This window comes from Pteropus medius, unplaced genomic scaffold (genome assembly GCF_902729225.1).
Source record: "Pteropus medius unplaced genomic scaffold, Ma_sr-lr_union100, whole genome shotgun sequence".
NCBI classification, from domain to species: domain Eukaryota; kingdom Metazoa; phylum Chordata; class Mammalia; order Chiroptera; family Pteropodidae; genus Pteropus; species Pteropus medius.
Window position 1 is genome coordinate 7,298,244 of NW_024343733.1, and position 18,888 is coordinate 7,317,131.

At 38.2% G+C, this 18,888-nt stretch overlaps 1 protein-coding gene across 2 annotated transcripts in view; it reads right to left on the bottom strand.

Moving 5' to 3' along the window:
* MAPK1 (mitogen-activated protein kinase 1) overlaps positions 1–18,767 on the bottom strand; it is an 82,772-nt gene extending 64,005 nt beyond the window's left edge. The window contains exons 1-2 of one of the 2 annotated variants that reach the window (XM_039868443.1): positions 18,416–18,756; positions 17,949–18,017 (exon numbers count right to left, since the gene is read on the bottom strand). In XM_039868443.1, the coding sequence (XP_039724377.1) occupies positions 17,949–18,017; positions 18,416–18,531 (185 nt within the window). In that variant the 5' untranslated portion in view covers positions 18,532–18,756. Of the gene's footprint in view, positions 1–17,948; positions 18,018–18,415 lie in introns of both variants that reach the window. The other variant, XM_039868444.1, reaches the window with a different exon arrangement.
* Between the last annotated feature and the right edge of the window lie 121 nt (positions 18,768–18,888).

The window sequence follows — 18,888 nt, forward strand, 5'->3', positions numbered from 1 at the left end:
TGATCAGGAGACGTAATAGTATTAAAACAGCAATAATTCTCAAATAGATCTAAAGAGTCAACACTCTATCACAATCCCAGCTGGGTGCTTTGTAGAAGCTGGCAAGATGATCCTAAAATTCATATGGAAACTCAAGGGAACCAGAAAAACAAAGGAAGAACAAGGTTACAGGACTCATACTGTCTGATTTCAAAACATATTGCTAAGCAAGTAATCAAGACAGTATAGTACTGACATAAGGACAGAGATAGAGCAGATGCCTTCCCTAACATCCAAAAGCCTAATTCCCTTTCCCCTGAAATACAATCCAGACTTACTGACTTACTTTTCACAAATAAAATGGGGTGAAAGTGATGCTGTATGTCTTCTGAGGCTAGGTCATGAAAAGGTGCTTTCTCTGGGGAGACCCTGGCCAGCCATGATGTAGTGAAGTTACTCAAGCAGCCTACGAAGAGGCCTTCGTGGGGAGAAAAAGAGAGGCCCAGCACCATCCCTAACCTCACCCCCAGCAAAAATCAGCACCAGCCTGCCAGACATTTGAGTAGGATGTTCTGGAAGCAAGTACCCCAGCCTCAAGCAAGCCTTCAGATGTCTGCAGTCTGGCTGAAATCTTGGCTGCAACTTCATGAGACCCTGAGCCAGAACTGCCCAACTAGGCCCACTCCTCAATTCTTGACCCACAAAAAGTGTGAGATAACAAATGTTTATTGTTATTTTAAGTCATTAAGTTGTAGGGCATTTATTACATAGCAACAGATTAGTAATACAGCAATGGAATGAGGTAAAACAAGATAATGGAAACCTGTAGACGTTATTTGGTCTGGAAAAGGAACGACGAGAGTACGAAGACTACTTAAAAACTTCTTCCTTCCAGAACTGGAGCATTAACGGCATTGCAAAGCAACAGGATCAGTTATAGAACAATGGGGAAAATCCTTTTCTAGGTTGTTAGCAGTATGCGTTAAAAACTAAACTAATTTTAAATTACAAACATGCGCAATGTAGATGGCTCTCACAATGTTGAATAAAAGTAACCAGACATAAAAGAATGCATACACTATGATTCCTTTTATATAAAGTACAAAACCAGGCAAACTAATCTACATGTGAGAAGTCAGGATATTGGCTACTCTGGTGGGTAAGGGGTGGGTAGTGACAGAAAGGGAAGCACAAGGTGGGCTTCTAGAATGCCAACCATGTTTCTTGATCTGGGCACTAATTACTTAGGTATGTTCAGTTTGCAAAAACCACTAGGCTGAACAATTAAGATGTGTGCACTTAGCTGTATGTATATTTCAATAAAACATTTTTTAAAACAGATAAAATGTTATTTATTATTGCTATTAGACATAATAACTGGACCTATAATTTTCTTCAGCTACAGGCCTCTCATTAACAAAAAATTTTTTTTGACTACCACAAAGCAATTTGGTAGTTTTATCAAATGCATTAAAACCATTAAAAAAATATCAAGTTCATACTAACTCCAGGAACAAAGAGAAGAATGCTTTCTATCTAGAATATTCTCTTTTGAGATCACATAGGAAAGAATGTACCTCTCTACCTCCACTCTCCACCCACAGATAAAGCAGGCTGGACTTTCTCCTACCCTCTGCTCCACTAAGTGATAATGGAGAACTTGACGGCAATGTTCACGTTCTCTACCCTCAGGGAGGCTATAAGCCCTGTCATCTGTGAGACTTATACCTGAGTTAAGTACAACTATGGGACAGCTGCTAAAGGTCCCATCACAAGGCTAAGGAAAATGGAAACTCTCTCAATCTGTGGGTTTATGAGTATCTGAGTATTTATAAAGTCTAATCTGAATAATTGGAAATTTTATCTTGAGGACTTTTTATTTATTTTTAAGCGAGGCAACCCTTGGTTGACCTCACAGATTGCAAGGACCTTGTCAGCTTACAATCCCTTATTTTTTAAGCCTAAAAGCACCTGGTCTTCCTAGGTCATCTCCCATCCAAGTACTAACCAGGCCCGACCCTGCTTAGCCTCTGAGATCAGATGGGATTGGGCTTGTTCAGGGTACCATGGCCGTAGACTCGTGAGGACTTTTAAAATTCCATTAAAAATCTAGGAAATAAAAATAAAATGTTCCTTAACTTTCAATGTTATCATTAATTCACTAATGATATTAAAACTATATGATCATTTGATTTAGAAAGTTCTTTTATAATTATCTAGAACAAAGGGCATACTTGGGAAAACACACCCGCACATATACACAGATGCTAAGTTGTAAACTCCCCACAGTACTTATTACAGGCTCCTCTGAGGTACGAGTTGTGGTCTTACTTATATTTTTCTGTTAGGAAGCACTATTTATTTATTCAACACACTATTTATTGAAAGAGTCACTCCCACTTTAGCTGCCAAATGTTCATGGCTGACTGACAGCACATCATACAGGGCACAAGACCCATCAAAACAAGCTTTCCTTCTTATTCCCATTAGGATGCCTACTATTTAAAAAGCCCAGAAAATGTGTTGGCAAGGATATGGAGAAACTGAAAGCTTTGTGCACTGCTAGTGTGAACATAAAATGGTGCAGCTGCTTTGAAAAACAGTATGGTTGTTCCTCAAAAAAATTAAACATAAAATTACCATCTGATCTAGTAATTACACTTTTGGGTATCTATCTAAAAGAACTGAAAGCAGGGTCTTAGAGAGATATTTGTACATCTATGTTTACAGCAACATCATTAACAATAGCCAAGAGGTGGAAGCAATCCTAGTATCTATCCATCCTGCCATTTGCAACATAGATAAACCTGAGGACATTATGCTCACTTATTTGAGGTAGCTAGAATAGTCAAATTCAGAGGTAAAAAGCAGAATGCTGGTTGCCAGGGGCTGAGAGGAGGAGAGAATGGAGAGCTGTTTAATGGGCAGAGTTTCAGTTTTGCAGGATGAAAAAGTTCCACAATAATGTGAATATATTTTACTGAACTGTACACTCAAAAATGGTTAAGATAGTAATTTTATGCCATGTGCATTTTATTGCCATTAAAAAATAATTTTAAAACCTCAAAACAAGCTCCACGAATTACCTACTTACACAGGTGTCCAGATTGTACTCCCGAGTCATTAATTTCAATGCTTTATTCTCTAGCCCCATATTGGAATGCAAGAAAAATTGCTCTCAGGATTCCATAATGATTTAGTCGATAGTCATTTCAATATTCAAAAGGCATGATCTCTGTTTCAAAGAGTGAAATGAGACTCTGAGAAGTTAAATGACATGCTCTAAGTCACACAGCTATTAGTGCCAGAGCTGAGATTTTAAATGCAGTTTCTAAATTGGTAAATGAGACATGTTCCCTGCTGCTCTTAAAGAGGCTTATAGTTTAGTGAGGAACTTTTTTCTTCCTTCATTCAGGTATTCTAATAATACAGGAAAGTGAATGTAAATGTGAGGAGAAAGTGAAAACTATGAAGGATAGCACAGAGCTAGCCTGGCTCAATGTACCATAACTGATACTATTATATCTGGCTGATTTGACAAACATTTGCTGAGAACCTGCTTACAACATGAAAGGAGTGTACTAGGTGCTGGGGATATGGCGAGGAACAAAGACCTTGTTCTCCAGAAGTAGGGCCAGTCCTTGGACTTCAAGCACATAATAGCTATCCCAAACTTTGTTTATACTTTCCAGGCCTCTGATCCTTCATTTAATGCACTCCTGGAAGATGCTTGATCTTACCTTCTACTTGACTCAGAAGCTAAGGTCACTGGGCAAAAAAAATCCATACACTCAGTTTGGCATGACATCTGTGCCTAAAGCACCCTACTTTCTTCTCTTGAGCTAAGGGGGAAGACACCTCCTCTAATCTTCCTATCTGTAATCTCGTGATATGTACAACTGCTTCAGACAATGCAGGCGCTAGACAATTTGTGCAATGATTACATGTATTTAACGTTATTTTTAAAACAGTGCGTGTTTTACATATGTTTGAATACTTCAGAATAAAAATAAGAGGCAAGAAAATATAATACTCCAATAAATGTAGAAACGAGTAAAATTCCTAAAAACTATCAAGAAATAGAAAATGGAAAGTCATATAACCATTTTTAAAAGAATTTTGAATAACATATTTCCCAATAAAAACAAAAACAAAGAAACACCTAAACGAAGCAAAATATAAAAGCACCCAGGTCCAGACTGCTTTACAGGAAAGTTTGACCAAACTTTAAAGGAATCAATCATTCCAATTTTACAGAATTAGAAAAACAGAAAAAGAAGGAACACTTCCTAATTAATTTTATAAAGGTGGTCTAATTTTGACACTAAAATCAGTGAAGAGTATGAGAAAGGAAAAATTACAGGCCAATTTCACTTATGGACACGATGAGAAAACCCTAGTTATTAGCAAACCAAATCCAGCAATATATAATAATAATACATCATGACCCAGTTGGGTTTAATCCCAGAAATGAAAAATTGGTTTGGCATTAGAAAAATCTATTAATGTAATCTGAAATTTATATCAGATGAAAGGAGAAAAAGCACATAAAACTTCTACAGATGCAGTAAAAATCATCTGTGGAAATTCAATAATCATTCAGGATTAAAAAAACAAACAAACCTGTCTAACCTAAAAATAAAAGTCCTTTCAAAGTGAGAGGCAACAAGCATTTATTTGAGATCAATAAGAATAGTTATTCAAGATGCACTGATTCAGGCAGAATCACAGTGTTACAATTAGGAGACAAAGGCGATGATAATTAATGAAAAAGGGAAGAGGAACAATTAACATCAATAGAAGGAAGGCATTTCTATTGGTGCTGGTAATGTAACACAGTGATGCTAATTTTAAACAATGTTTTTAATTTTCAGTCCCATAGTCGTGTCAGTCTAGTAGCCATAATATCTGCTTTCTTTTTATCTTTGAAAAGTTCTTTGAAGCATAAGGTTGCTTTAGTCTCAGTCCAAAGGTTATTTTGCCCTGTTTAACATTCCAAAGATTTGAGGCATCAGACACGCAAGGCAGGTCCTCTGGCATGGCAGCTATGGTTCCATTTTAAAGTGGCTCCATTTATTATTTTTTTGACATCTCTGAAAAAACTTGAAAAGTAAAACAGAATAAGGAAAACTACACTAAAACTGATAGCCCTCTCATTCAGTCAGAGATTTCCTTTTAACATCAGTCAGCAAAATAAAAGAAATCTAGTAACACAAAGAAATAAAATGGTCATGATTTTCAATTAGACTTGTCCAAAAAGAATTTAAACATAAATTACTGAAATAAGTTTATTGAGGTTGAGACATAAAATCAATAAAAGTCAAATGCATTCTGTAAACCAGCTACAAAGAAATGAAAATTATAACAGCAACAACAAATGTAAGATATCAAGGAATAAATTTAATAAAAGATGTACAATTATAACAACACAAAACTTCACTGGAAAAACTAGGAAACAATGTGGAACTACCTAGTGAACATGCATATGCCCTACTACCCAGCAATTCTACTACAGGGGATGGGTATAAAGAAACTCTTGTATATCAGGAGAGATGTAAAAGGTTATTCTCGGAAAACAGCGTAATAACTAGAAACGACGCAAATGTCTATTAATACTAGAATGAATAAACTGTGGTATATTTATACATGATATTTATAAAGCAGTGAAAATAACTATATTCAAAAACATAATAATGATGAATAAAAAAAGCTAGTTGAATACATTCCACTTATACAAAATCCAAAACCAGGAAACACTAAGTACTATATTAAGAATAATCACATAAGGGAATACGCGTGAAGGTGCCTAATAGATAATAAGATCTCAAAGAAATAGTAGTTATAGTGATTGTGGAGAACAATCTGGAGGGGCAAGAAAATGATGGCACAGAGACCAGATAGAAACCAAAGTGGAAGGAAACACAAAAAAAGCATCAAGCCAACGGTGTCATGGGGAAGTTCTACCACTTACGATAACGTAGTCCCAATGCTATTGCAGAACACAGAAAAAGAAAAAAACTTCCAAATTCACTTTATAAAGTAAGTTTAACAGTTAACCCAAAATCTGACAAAGACTGCACAAAACAATATACTATAGATTACTATCACTTGTGAATACCAACAAAAAAATCTTCAAATATTAGCTGAGAATCCAACAGCACATTATAAAAAAGAATACAACATAACCAAGCAGAATTTATTTCAAGAATGTAAAGGAGTTCAATAAGAAATTCCATTAATGTGATCCTCATAATAATGCTGAGAGAAAAATCATATGATCATCTCCATGGAAATAGAAAGGACATTTGACAAAATTCACTCTTTTATGTTAAAAACAAACAAAATAGAAGGGATGAAAATTTCCTAGAGTAAATAAAATATACCTCAGCCCAATGTCAGAATTTTACCTAATAGGGAAACACTAGAAGCTTTCCTGCTGAAGTCAGAAACCATGTGAGGCCAAAATATTTTCCAATTTACATTTTTATAGGTAAGTATTAAATCCTAGGATGCTAGACATTTACCAGTTCTCGAACGCTACATTCTGCCTGCTGAGTATCTAGAAGCATTCTTAAAAGTTTCTATAAAACTTTGGCCTTCTTACGACTAATTCTGTCTTAGACTGTTTTCGTGGCAGGAAATAAATGGCTCTTCCTAGCAGTTATGACAGAGTGGACAGGGAATCACAAATGTCTTTTTTCCAGCTCTCTATGTATTAAAAAAAGAATTTACAAGAGTCCTAAAGAATATCACTTTTGTCATCACTTGAATGGTAAAGGATCAGAGGTGCCCTGAAAGAATGCTTGAGAACATCAGCAAAACAATATGACAGCCAGAATGGCTCAATGAGGGGATGAAAGACAATGTTAGATTTATCTAGCATTACTACTGACTGGTTTTTCACTGGTCTGAAACATAACATTAAATATTTTTATATGCCTATATAAATATTTATCTTGCAGTAAAAATTAACTTATGGGAAAGGATTACACTGATCCTAAAAAAAAAAAAAAAGGCATCTGCTTCAATCATGAACAGAAACAATAATGATTTAATGAGAGAAATATAAGTTTATTTGAGGATTCAGCATGGCTAAACTGAAAAGGAAACAAAAATTTCAAATAAACTCCAAAACTAAACATTTTCACATTTCTATTAAAGCAATAAACTACAGTATCTTGAACTTAGGTACTGACTCAAGATAAATTTTTGTGACCAAGTTAAATTCTGTAGGTTTTATTCTTTACTTCGGAAACCTGACCTGTGTTCAGTGGCAATTCAGATATTAACTGGGGAAGTGTTTTGTTTTTGCCTTCTTTTCTTGAGCTGTAGAGCTAAAACTATTTCTTCTATAAATAAGATTACACCAAGTTTTTTTTTTTCAGAATTACTTTTAATCATTTTTAAGTATTTCCACATCTCTGCAACTCTACATTTTCATTACACTTTTGTTCCCAATGACAATATGACAGATTAATATTAATTTCAGTCACTAAGTTAAAACCTTATGTGAATAATATAATCGCTCAAGGTAAATTAGTAAGTACTCTCATATAGTATATTAGTCTCAACCTTACCTTTTAGAGCATAAAAAATAGTCATTTTCTTCAAGGGTTTACTTTTGGGCTTTTAACATTAAAGTAAATCATTTTAACATTAAAGTAAATCAGTTTTTAACAGGAAGTTTTCCGATTTTGTTATATCTCAGTTATGATCATTCAGAGGTTTCTCAGGTAAACTACACTAAAATAGACAGTTTGCTAGTAACGTGGGAAACAATCCATACATAAGTTCTCTTCATATATGTATGTATATAAGTGTGCTAATTTCATGTAATGTTACTGAGAGCAGTGCCATCAGAGCTGCAAGGGACCGTAGAGATTATTCTAATATCCTAATTTTACAGATGAGAAAAACTAAAACCTGCAGAAGCAAAGTGACTAGCGCAAACCCATACAATGTATCAATGATGGCAGGGACCAAGACTCAGGTCCCCTGACTCCCAGGCCAGTGCTCTTTCACTTGGCTGAAAGATCTCTCACAGCTTCCCCCAAACTTCTACACACAAGTATCTTCCTGAGACTCACTCTTTAGTAAAAAAGAACCAAATCTCAAACTACAGAAAAATTGTAAACACAGGTCATCAAACTTTTACTCTCTGAAGTATCTTAGAGTCTAAGTTCACCAGTATGATGCCTCATTACCCTTTAAAACTTCAGAGTTTATTTCCTACAAACAAAACCATTCTCTTATATAATCAAAACGCAGCCATCAAAATTGTTATCATCGATACATTACTACATCTAATCTTCAAACTCCATTCTATTGTGCCAATTCAGAATCATGGATTGCATTTAATAGTCGCATCTCTTTAGACTCTTTCAGTCTGGAACAATTTCTCAGTCTTTTCCTAACTTTCATGACCTTGACATTTTTGAAGATCACAGGCTAGTTATTTTGTAGAATATCCCTAAACTTGGGTTTGTCTGGTGTTGCCTCATGATTAGATTTGGTTTATGCTTCAAATTCTTGACTGTCCCTATTCTAAAGGAAAACCTAGAGAATGCTGAACTATATATATATATCAAAATTGAATGAATTTTTTAAATGAGCAAAAGATATGAACAGACACTTCACCAGACAAGATATACAACTGGTTAATAAGCACATAAAAAGATGCTCATCATCATTAGTCATGAAGCAAATGCAAAGGGAAACTCACTGGATGAGATATAATTAAAAAGACTGACTAAACCAAATGTTTGGTAAGAAGGTGAAGAACGGAATGGTTCATACAATGCTGATAGAAATGTAACATGGTGCAACTACTTTGGAAAATAGTTTCTGGTTTCTTAAAAAGTTAAAACACCAATTTTCAAAAGTGTCAAGGCATTAAAGCCAAAGAGAGTCTGAAGAGCTGCTTCAGAGAGTTCCTGTTTGGTAAAAATATACACTGACGTGTTTTGGTGCTATGAGGCATGGTTATAAGCCAAATTTACTCTTAAATAATTCAGCAAAAAAACTTTGCATGGTCCTTGCAATATTCCCACACGTTTAAAAAAATGTGTTAAATGTGTAGCATTAAAAATGTTTTGTTACAGTAAAAAGCACTCCCCTTTCTACTCTAAAACTCTTACTCCATTTTAATTTTCTTAATAGACTTATCAGTAAATGAAATGTTAAGTGCGTGTGATAGTCTACTTTCTCCACTGAAAAGTAAGCTCCTAAAGGACAGAGACTATGTTCATCACACTCAGTTCCTAAAATAGTGGCTAGTACATAGGGTATTTATATTTGTTCAAAAAATTGGTTACGGTTTAAAATAAAATTCTACCATCCCCTCCCCGCAAAACACACACATATCACTTATATTATGACCCAGAAACTCTAGTCCTAAGTACCCAAGAAAAATGAAAACATATATCCACACAAGAATTTAAAGATGAATGTTCAGAACTAGCAGTATTCTTCATAATAGACAAAAATTGGAAAAATTCCAAATGTCCATAATCTGGTATAGCCATCCAACAATTACTATTTAATGACAAAAAGCAACAAACTACAGATCTTGGCAACAACATGGATGGATCTCAAAACATAAGTGAAGAAAACACCAGATACAAAAAACTGTATCTGCCATGATTCCATTTTCATGAAAGTTCCAGAACAGGCAAAATAGAAAACAGATTAGGGGTTGCCTGAGGGTGGGAGTAGGAGTGGGAATTGACTGCAAATGATAGAGGAAACTTTTTGGAATGATGTTGATGTTCTAAAACTTGACTGTGGTGATGGCTGCACAACTTTGTAAATTTACTAAATATCATTAAACTGAACACTTAAAATGTTATGAGTTTTATACTTTGTCAATAGGGCTGTTTTAAAATAAAAGGCAGAAAGCTAAAGACAGCCTCTTTTTGTTTGCTGTTTAATTTTTTTAAACAAAAATCAGTATTATAGTATAAAGGAGCGAAGGAGCCTTTACTTTATAAGGGGAATGGGCATTTTAAAATGGCTTGTCAAACCAAATTAAGGTCCGAACTGCAAAATGTGGGATTCTGATAACTGGTAGGAGCTGCTTCCTGCAATTCTCTACATTTGCCTGGCCCCTCAACTTGGCCTAAAAGAGATTTTTCGGAATCTGCATTAGACTCTACATAAGCCATTCCTGCAGCACTTGGACCTGGGCTTGGAAACCATACACATCAATGCTAGGAATTAAAATAGCATTGCAAATTAGAGCAACAAAGTTTGAATCTGTGTAAAGGATACTGACTGGCTGAGAAACTACTGACTTTCTTGGTTAGTAAGCCCCATCAACTTTTTAATTTGTGAACCAGTTTTATTTCTTACAATAGAATTCTTAAATGGGGGAACAATTAGGATATGGCTTCAAATTCTCAGTAATTATTTTAGGGGATATATATAAGAAAAAATAAAACAAATATCACCTGCTTACTACAGAAATTGCTTATAATATAAAGAATAATCCACTTAAAGTTTTGTGCATAAACTGCCTTTTTAAATTTCCTAAATGAAAAAAAAAAAAACTGGGAGGGCCATTTAAAATGAAATGACATATCAATAGATTGAAAAAGTATTTTAGACCTGTATTTGTGATAAGTGTTATAAAGAGAAATAACTTAAAGCCAGAGTCCTGAGGAAGCCTTTCTAATCCTCTCAGGCCACTCCCATTCAGACAGTAAGGTCCCTAAGGTGTTTTGTTCACTTATGTATCTCGGCACAACTAGAATGTGCCTAGTACACATGCTACTTGTTGAATTAATTAGTGACTGGAAAGCCCAGTGGAGTTAGCTGCTCTGTCCAGAATGATCTCATAAGTGTTCTCACCATGTTACACAGTAATTTATTTCCTTATCAGCCTGTCCCCAATACCACACCACGACATTCGTGAGGGAGGGCAGGAACATGGCCCAGGGCCTGGCACAGAAGCAGCTCTCTGACTGTTAAGTCAAAATATGGGAGAATGAGTTACCCAAGATCACACAATTAGAACTCGACATACAACTTGTGTGACCCAAGTCTAATTATTTTTATTTCTGCATGTTGTGCTTTACACTCCAAGAAGATATTCTGAGAGACTGAGGTAAGGGAGGATCAGGTTGTGCCAGGCCCATTTAATTCAAGGGAATAACAACAATTAGAGCATTGACCAGATATTGGTGCTCTCAGCATTTCCCCTACATATCTCACTTAATCCTTACAACATTGAGGTGTGTACCACTATTCCCTTTCTACAGGTGAGGAAAACGAGGTTCAAGTCACATATAAGTGGTCAAAGTCCATGCTCAGACCCATTCCATTGTACACACTCATAAAAAGAATATACAACTCTGGAGTGAGCCCTGTGGCCAGGTTGCAGAATGCTGGCCTCAGACAATCTGGTCAAAAAGTCACTTAGTGAGTTGTGGGTTCTTAGGTGTTTACTGTTAGGTTACATAACTCACATATATGTCACATTATATATGTATCAAATACTAAATTTTAAAGATGCCATCCAGTTTACCTGTCACCACCATACTGCCAGAGACAGGAAGGCAGAAGAGCCCTAAAAGCAGCCCAAAGCCCTTCTCCTGCCTCAACTACTTCTCCTTCTCCTCTCCTCCCCTCCTTCCCCACAGGGGACAGTCCCAGCCTGGAAAAGACCAGGGAACCTTGACATTTCTCTTTCTAGACCAGCATCAAGAACTTTAACTTGGCAAGTCAGTTGTAAACAAGAGACATCTTTTGACCACACCCCCAACTCCACTGCTCATACCTTAGAGATGTCCGGCCTTATCAAATGACCCCACCTTAGGCCTCAGCTGACCGGACCAGAGGTGGACACTATCCCACGCGAATCTTGATTCTCCTCCAAAAATTGGATTCATAGTGCTCTCAGCCTCTGGTTGTCAATAAACTGAAGACAAATACCTTGGGGAAGTTAGGGTCAGCTCTCTTGTGCCAAGTGCATGGGGAAGTGGTGAAAGAGCAAAGAAAAAAACCCCAGCTCTGTAGGGATGTAGGGTGCAAGATTTTGTAAATGTAACGAGGGAGAAAGGTAGATGTCTTGATCTATTTTCTGGTTCCTGGTTGCAACCATATCTGAAGCTTTAACTGCACTTTCTATCCCTGTGGTGCCATGAGAAAGATCCCTTGATCTTTATCATAAACTCCTCAATATCTACAATCCATTTTCCACAAGGTTGTGCCTGAAACACTCCAACACTCTCCCTTTCACTCAATTAGCTCCAAGTCATTCTCCAGGTCCCAACTTAAGCACCACTTCCTCCAGGAAATCCTCTTAGACTACTCCTCAAACTATCTTAGTCTGCCTTTTATACCCTCTGGTAGCACCCTGCACCTCATTATACTCAGTAAGTGTTATTACTTTTCCTGTTAGACTGTAAATACCAGAGTAAAAACCACTTACTCAGTTCAAAACCACTTATTCGATCCTACCACTTAGCACATAGGTCAGGTCCATGCTTAATAACATTAGTAAACGAATGAATATCAAGAAACTTAGTAGAGGTAAGGAAGAGAAATGAGAAGAAATCAACATTACCTTCCTGCAAAAACTAAATTGTTTTGACCCTCACACCTTCAAGTTTTTCCTTCTTCCACAGGCCCAAGCTGCCTATAATAATCATCATTTTATAATTTGGTGCCAATTGAGGAACTCAGGCTGTAGGAACTATGTTTCAAGGTAGCTTGGTTTAACAGAGAAAAGTCTATAGTAGTTTAAAAAAATCATAGGTTTTGGGGTCTAGACAAATCTGTTCTCCTATGTATTTATTGGTTATGAACCTTGACCAAGTTACCTAAGATCTGGTTTCCTTTTCTGTAAGGTGAAAAAAATAATATATTAAGGACGAGGATGAGAATGAATTTTACACCATAGCACCTAAAGCAAGGCAGGTTTGCAACAAATGTCAGTCAGTCATGGCATATTTTATGCAGACTCCTACCTTTACACACCACTTTGCCAGCTCCTCCTGGGTTTAGAATCCAAATTCCACTCTAAGACTAAGAAAATCTGAGCGGGACCTTGGAAAACATCCATCCTGTTGGCTTTCCAATATGCAGGAACCCCAAGAAGTGAATGAGAAAAGAGAAGCTAAAAGGGAGAAAAAGCATCTCAAGAGTTAGGCGGGTGGGTGGATGGAGTAGGCTGGATGCAGTGTGAAGTAGCTCTGGGTGTTTACTGGAGAATCCCCTCCCCCTTTTTTTTACTTGGTACATTAATGTACATTAATATGAGCAAGGTGAGAAATAAATTATATATGGTTCCTTGGTAGACTCAACTCAGATGCTTTTCATAAAAATCTTTTTATAAATACTTGAGAATTGAGAATATGCAAATTAAATTCATGGGAATGGTGTATCAGTTATAGCTAAGCACCAGGAGCACATTATCAGGGATGTTATAAATATCAAAATTAATTCTTTTCTGAGTTTTATTTGCACGCAAAACTCTGCTTGGAAGCACTGGATTTTCTGTTGCTCACATAAGTCGGTCTCCTCACATCTTTGAGCTCCAAAAAGTGTACAAGGGACTACTTTAGTAAAAACTGAATTAACAGTTAACAAGCAAAATTAAGACTCTGAATCCAGATCTGTTCCCAGGTCTGGAGCTTTTATAGATGAGACATACTACTGCTGGTCCTGCCTTTCAAACAAGTGGTACAAATAACCTAGCAGAGTTCCAAGGAGGGAGGGAGTGCTACGGCAGAGAGTAATGAGGGCAAGTTTATGGAGGAGATGAGCCTTAGAGGAAAGAAGGCAGGACTTGAATAGGGCCCAGTGTTTCTGGGGTTGGGGGTGGGGCATAGATTGGAGGGATGTTTTACTAGCATCTTGACAGGATGATTCTCCAGTGGAGGGACTGTACCATGCACTGTAAGTTGTATAGCATGCCTGCCTCCACCAGACATACTCCCCTCAAAGGCCAATAACAACCCCCAATCAATGTAACAACAACAAAAAGGCCACATACGCTTTTAAAAAACACACCCAGAGTACTCCTAGATAAGCAGAAAGAAAAGGAGTAAGCACAATGAGTAGAAAACATGAGACAAAAAGGAGAACACAATTCACAAAATTTGATGAGATGGCATAGAGTGCCATCCTTCAATGACTCTCACCTACAAAATCAAGTCCGAACTCCTTAGTAAACAATGTGATTCAGTATTTGGCCCTGTTCATCCCAGCTGTCTCAACTACAGCTTCCTCCTTAAGGCACTCTATACTCCTGATCTGATGTGCTGTTTTCAAATTTCTGTGCCTTTGCATGTCCATTTTGCTCTACCTAGAATGTACTTCTCAAAGCAAACTCCTAGTCATACATCAATCCTCAGTTCAAAAGTCTGTGAAATCATACAAAGACAGCCCCACGGCACTCAGGTCTCTTTTTTTCCTCACAGCATTTCACATATTCCTTCTGTACAGCACTGATATTACCCAACTCCATCCCACAATTTGTTCTAAGGGATCATGTGAATCCTGGCACATAAAAGGTGCTTAATAAATGTCTTCTGAGTGAATGACTTAGTTTTTAAAAAGACTAAAGAGTGATAGAAGCATAAGCAGACAACGGCTATTTTCTCTTATTGAAAGCATATATTTTTTCAACTCAACTCTTTGGTTGAGTGTCACTCAGGAACCAGACAGACTGGGACGCTCTCACTTCCTAGCTGTGTGTCCTTGGGAAGGTTAAATAACCTCTCTTTATCTTGTTTCCTCACTTACAAAGTAACCACCTTGGGAGTGTGGTTATGAGGATTAACTAATGTATGTTAAAAAAAAAAAAACACACAACAGAAAATGCTGACTAAATGATAGTTCTACTAGCCTGTCATAATCACAAAAACCTTAATAAGACAGGATACTGTACCATGAGGAATATGATCACAATAAAATTTTGGTTGGAACCATCTGTTTTTTAGGAGTTGAAAATCAACAAATACAATAGCTTGTCTAATATTCAGTACCAATCCCTTAGTGACCACTATCTCCCTTGGCTCCTTTGATAATATGTACTCCTGTTCTCTAGTCTCTGACCACACTTCCTCTGTTGTCTTCAGTTGCTTGCCCACTATTGACATATAGTCAGACATTCCTTGGCTCTGTTCTGACATATGTTTTCTCACTTGTCCACTTCAATTAGTATCTCTAGGGAGATGACATTATAACCTCTAAGTTACATTCAAAAAGTGTTTCAAACTTATCCAATGATCAACATACAGTTTTAATTTCTCCTCTCATGTCCTTATTTCTTTTTTCCTGATTCTTTTACATCTCACTAGTCCTCAGGTTCCTCTTCCTTTGCCTACCTCTTAAAATATTTGCCAGAGTTACCGCTTTGGTCTATTTATTCTACTTCAGTGGCTCTTAACTTTTTTGGGATAATGAACCCTTTGAAAATCTACTGAATGCTATGGATTGTCTACTAAACAGATGGACATAAACATCTGCTTGCAATTTCACCTAACCTATAATCTCAAATAAGAATCTGTGCTCATCCATGCAAGACTACCACTTACACAAATTTCCATCTCCAGGTTCTACTTCCCTGTTATAAATTTCAAGATGCCTTCTGGTTATAGCTTAAATGGCCTACAGGCACCACAAACTTAATACGAAACACAGTTCACTATTTCTCCCTAACAAATCTGCTCTGCCTACAGTATTCCTCCTCGATAATGGCACAATCTTCCAGGCTCCTAAGCTACAAGCCCTGGAATTAACAATTATGCTCACACCCAATCAACCACAAAACCCTGTCTCAGAAATCCCTCTAGAATTCAAATCCCACCTCTCAGCCTCCTTACTCTTTAAGATCACATCATTTCCTTCTTCCCATACTTACCATGATTATTAAGTCTTCTATTACTTTTCTAACAAGAGTCCATTACTAATTCTAGCTCTATAAAGCCTCCATTTGCTACCTTCCACTGCCACTATATTACTTCACCTCTAGTTACAACAGCTTGATTCCCCTACCTCAGTTTTTTTTATCATTTTCACCATGTTATTATCCTCCAACATTTCAAAACTAACCAGATGACTGCCTTTTCACAAACACTGATGTTTCTCCACTGCACAAATATACAATGAAACTCAATTTTGCCTTTAGAGTCCTCTAGTTTGGCACCTAAGTACTTATCCAGGATTAGATTCCACAGCTCACACTGTCTCTTGTGCCTATTATCTGTCTATCAAATTCACACCCACTCTTAAAGGCCTAATTCAAACTCCATTCTTCATCTTTCATATCATCCACATAATGATTAGGAAAGAACTGTGCACAGAAAAGGCAAAATTCCTAATGAACTAATTCAGGAAATGAAAAAACAATGCCTGAATATCCTTAAATCTTTCTGGAAGCATCACGTTTTAAAAAATGTTGCTATTCAAATATTAACATTTCCATGAAGAAGCCCTCCATGAAACCAGCACTGTTAATCAATATCTATTAAATGCTAATGTACAATGTAGCATTAAATCATTATTTTTTTAATTAAGTTTACTGGGGTAACGTTGGTTAATATAATCATATAATTTTCAGGTGTACATTATCATTTGACATCTGTATATTCTATTGTGTGTTCATCACCCAAAGTCCAGTTTTCCTTCAGCTACCTTAAATTCTTACTAGAGTATATCATCAACCTGAAGATAGAAAACGATAATCTAGACCCAGGATTCTAATTCCAATTGTATCTATAATTTGGATTCATTTAGGAAAGGAAAATTACTTTGGCATTTCACCTGATAGAGACTTAGAAAGTCTAAAGCAATGATAGAAATAGTTATCAGATCTAAATCATCTTCAGACTAGTAAAAATCCTATCAGATAAGGAAAAAAATCTTCAAATGAAATGTCCTAAACCTAAGATTTTTTCAGTCCATATTTTAGATGTTAATTTTTTTAAAAGACCCGAAGGATGTGAGGGCAACTGGAAGATATGTTTACTGGCATATTTAACCATAAGGTGCAACAGCAATCGGATGTATGTAAGAGAAGTGATACTGCAAGCAGTACTTTCTCTGTTACTTTCTAGGACTTTTATTTCTTTTAGGCCTGACATAATTTCTCTGTTGGCTCCTAAGCCTCTGTGTTCACGTTAATTTTCACAGTTGTATGCTGTGAAGCGTTTGCTCCTGAAGAGAATGAGAAAACTCAAGATTCAAGTAGTCTTTTTTTTAAAAAAAGAATTCTAAGTAGTCTATCTAGCTAATACACTTGGTAAAATATGCCCTCTATGATATTTCTAAAAATATGACCATTTAAATTTTAATATATGTCTGAAATAGATTTGCTTACAATAGTAAAATGTGCTAAAATCTAAAATTATTAGTAACACTATTCCATAGTAGGGTGTAATGGAAAGAGCTGCAGCATTTGAATTAGGATTTCATTCTACAATCTCAAGTCTGACTCTTTAGCTGTTTGACCTAGGAAATGGCTCCACCTCAAAATACCTTCTCACCTGAAAGAGGGATATCACCACCTTTCCCTCCCCTCCCTCCAAGTGGCTGTTCAAATAAAATGAGAAAGTGGACCTAGCAAGACCCCCACTGAGGCTGCATATATATTGACAACTAATACATTAACAGGAAAAGACCACAGTAATTCTGCTATATAACGTCTGGACACATTTACGCTGGTAAGAGAGCTCACTCGGGGTAAAGAAAAAAAAATGTCAAATTAGGCCCAACTCCAAACGACTCTTTAATAAATCAGGAGAGCGATGCTGGATTATCCTTCATGAAACTCAAACAGTAGGATATTAAAATCCATTTAAAGACTTCAAGATTGAAATATTCCACAACTAACACTGGTGTCACTAATGCTTTTTAGAAAGCCTGCTCAGGAGAGTACCATTAGCACCGAGATGTTTAATGAAAGCCGTTTGTGGAAAACAGGCAAGAGGAGGAAAACATTATCATTTCGCTGTTCTACATACAAGATGAAGCGAACCGCGCAGACGATCACAGCTATCGCCACCAACGACAGGCATCCGAAGGAATTCCGGCTTTATCATCAGATGTCAAAAAGAAGACCACCATGCTGGTAAATTGGGGGGGAGGGGCGGGAGGGGAGAGTTTTCGTTCCCTTCCGGGGGGTCCTGGATCTAAAATCCGCGGTGCGCCCGGGTCCGGGGAACCTTGAGTCCTGGCCTCCGCCCCCCGCGCCCCTCCCCGCAGCTTGCAAGGGCCCGCCAGCGAAGTGCAGCGAGCTACATTCAAACCTCGACCAGCCCCGGGGCCCCGCCCGAAGCCCCAGGCGCGCTGGTCGCGATGAAGCCTGGGGTCGGGGGCGCGGCAGCGCGGGAGGCCCAGACGCAGAAGAGGCCGCGTTTGCGTCCGCTGCGGCCCCGAAAGATGGGGTGGGCGGGCGCGGCCGGGCCTGCGGGCGGGCGCGGACACTCACCACACCATGCCGTAAGCGCCCTCGCCGATGTATGAGAGGTTGGTGTAGCGCGGCCCCACGTCGAACACCTGCCCGCGGACCATCTCCGGGCCCGCGCCCGCCGCCGCCGCCGCCATGTTGGCTGCCGGGCCGCCGCCGCCGCCGCCTCTGCCGCGCTGGGCTGAGCTCGACGCTCCGCGGCCGCCGCTTGGCTTATGCCGCGCCTCCGGGAGGGATCGCGCCGCCGCTGCTGCAGCTGCCGCCGCTGACCGGGAAGGAGCAAGGACACCGCTCAGAAGAGCTGGAGAGCAGAGTGCTTCTCGGACCGACTGTCTGCCTGACTGACTGACGGGCGGGCCGGCAGGCGGAGGGAGGGGCGCGCGCCGAGGAGGGCGCCGAGGCGGGGCCAAGCAGGCGTGCACGCGGATTGGCTCTCTGAGGCCTAAGGGCGGAGTTGCGGGGCTGGAGGAAGCGGTGAGCTCTGGGCAGAGAGA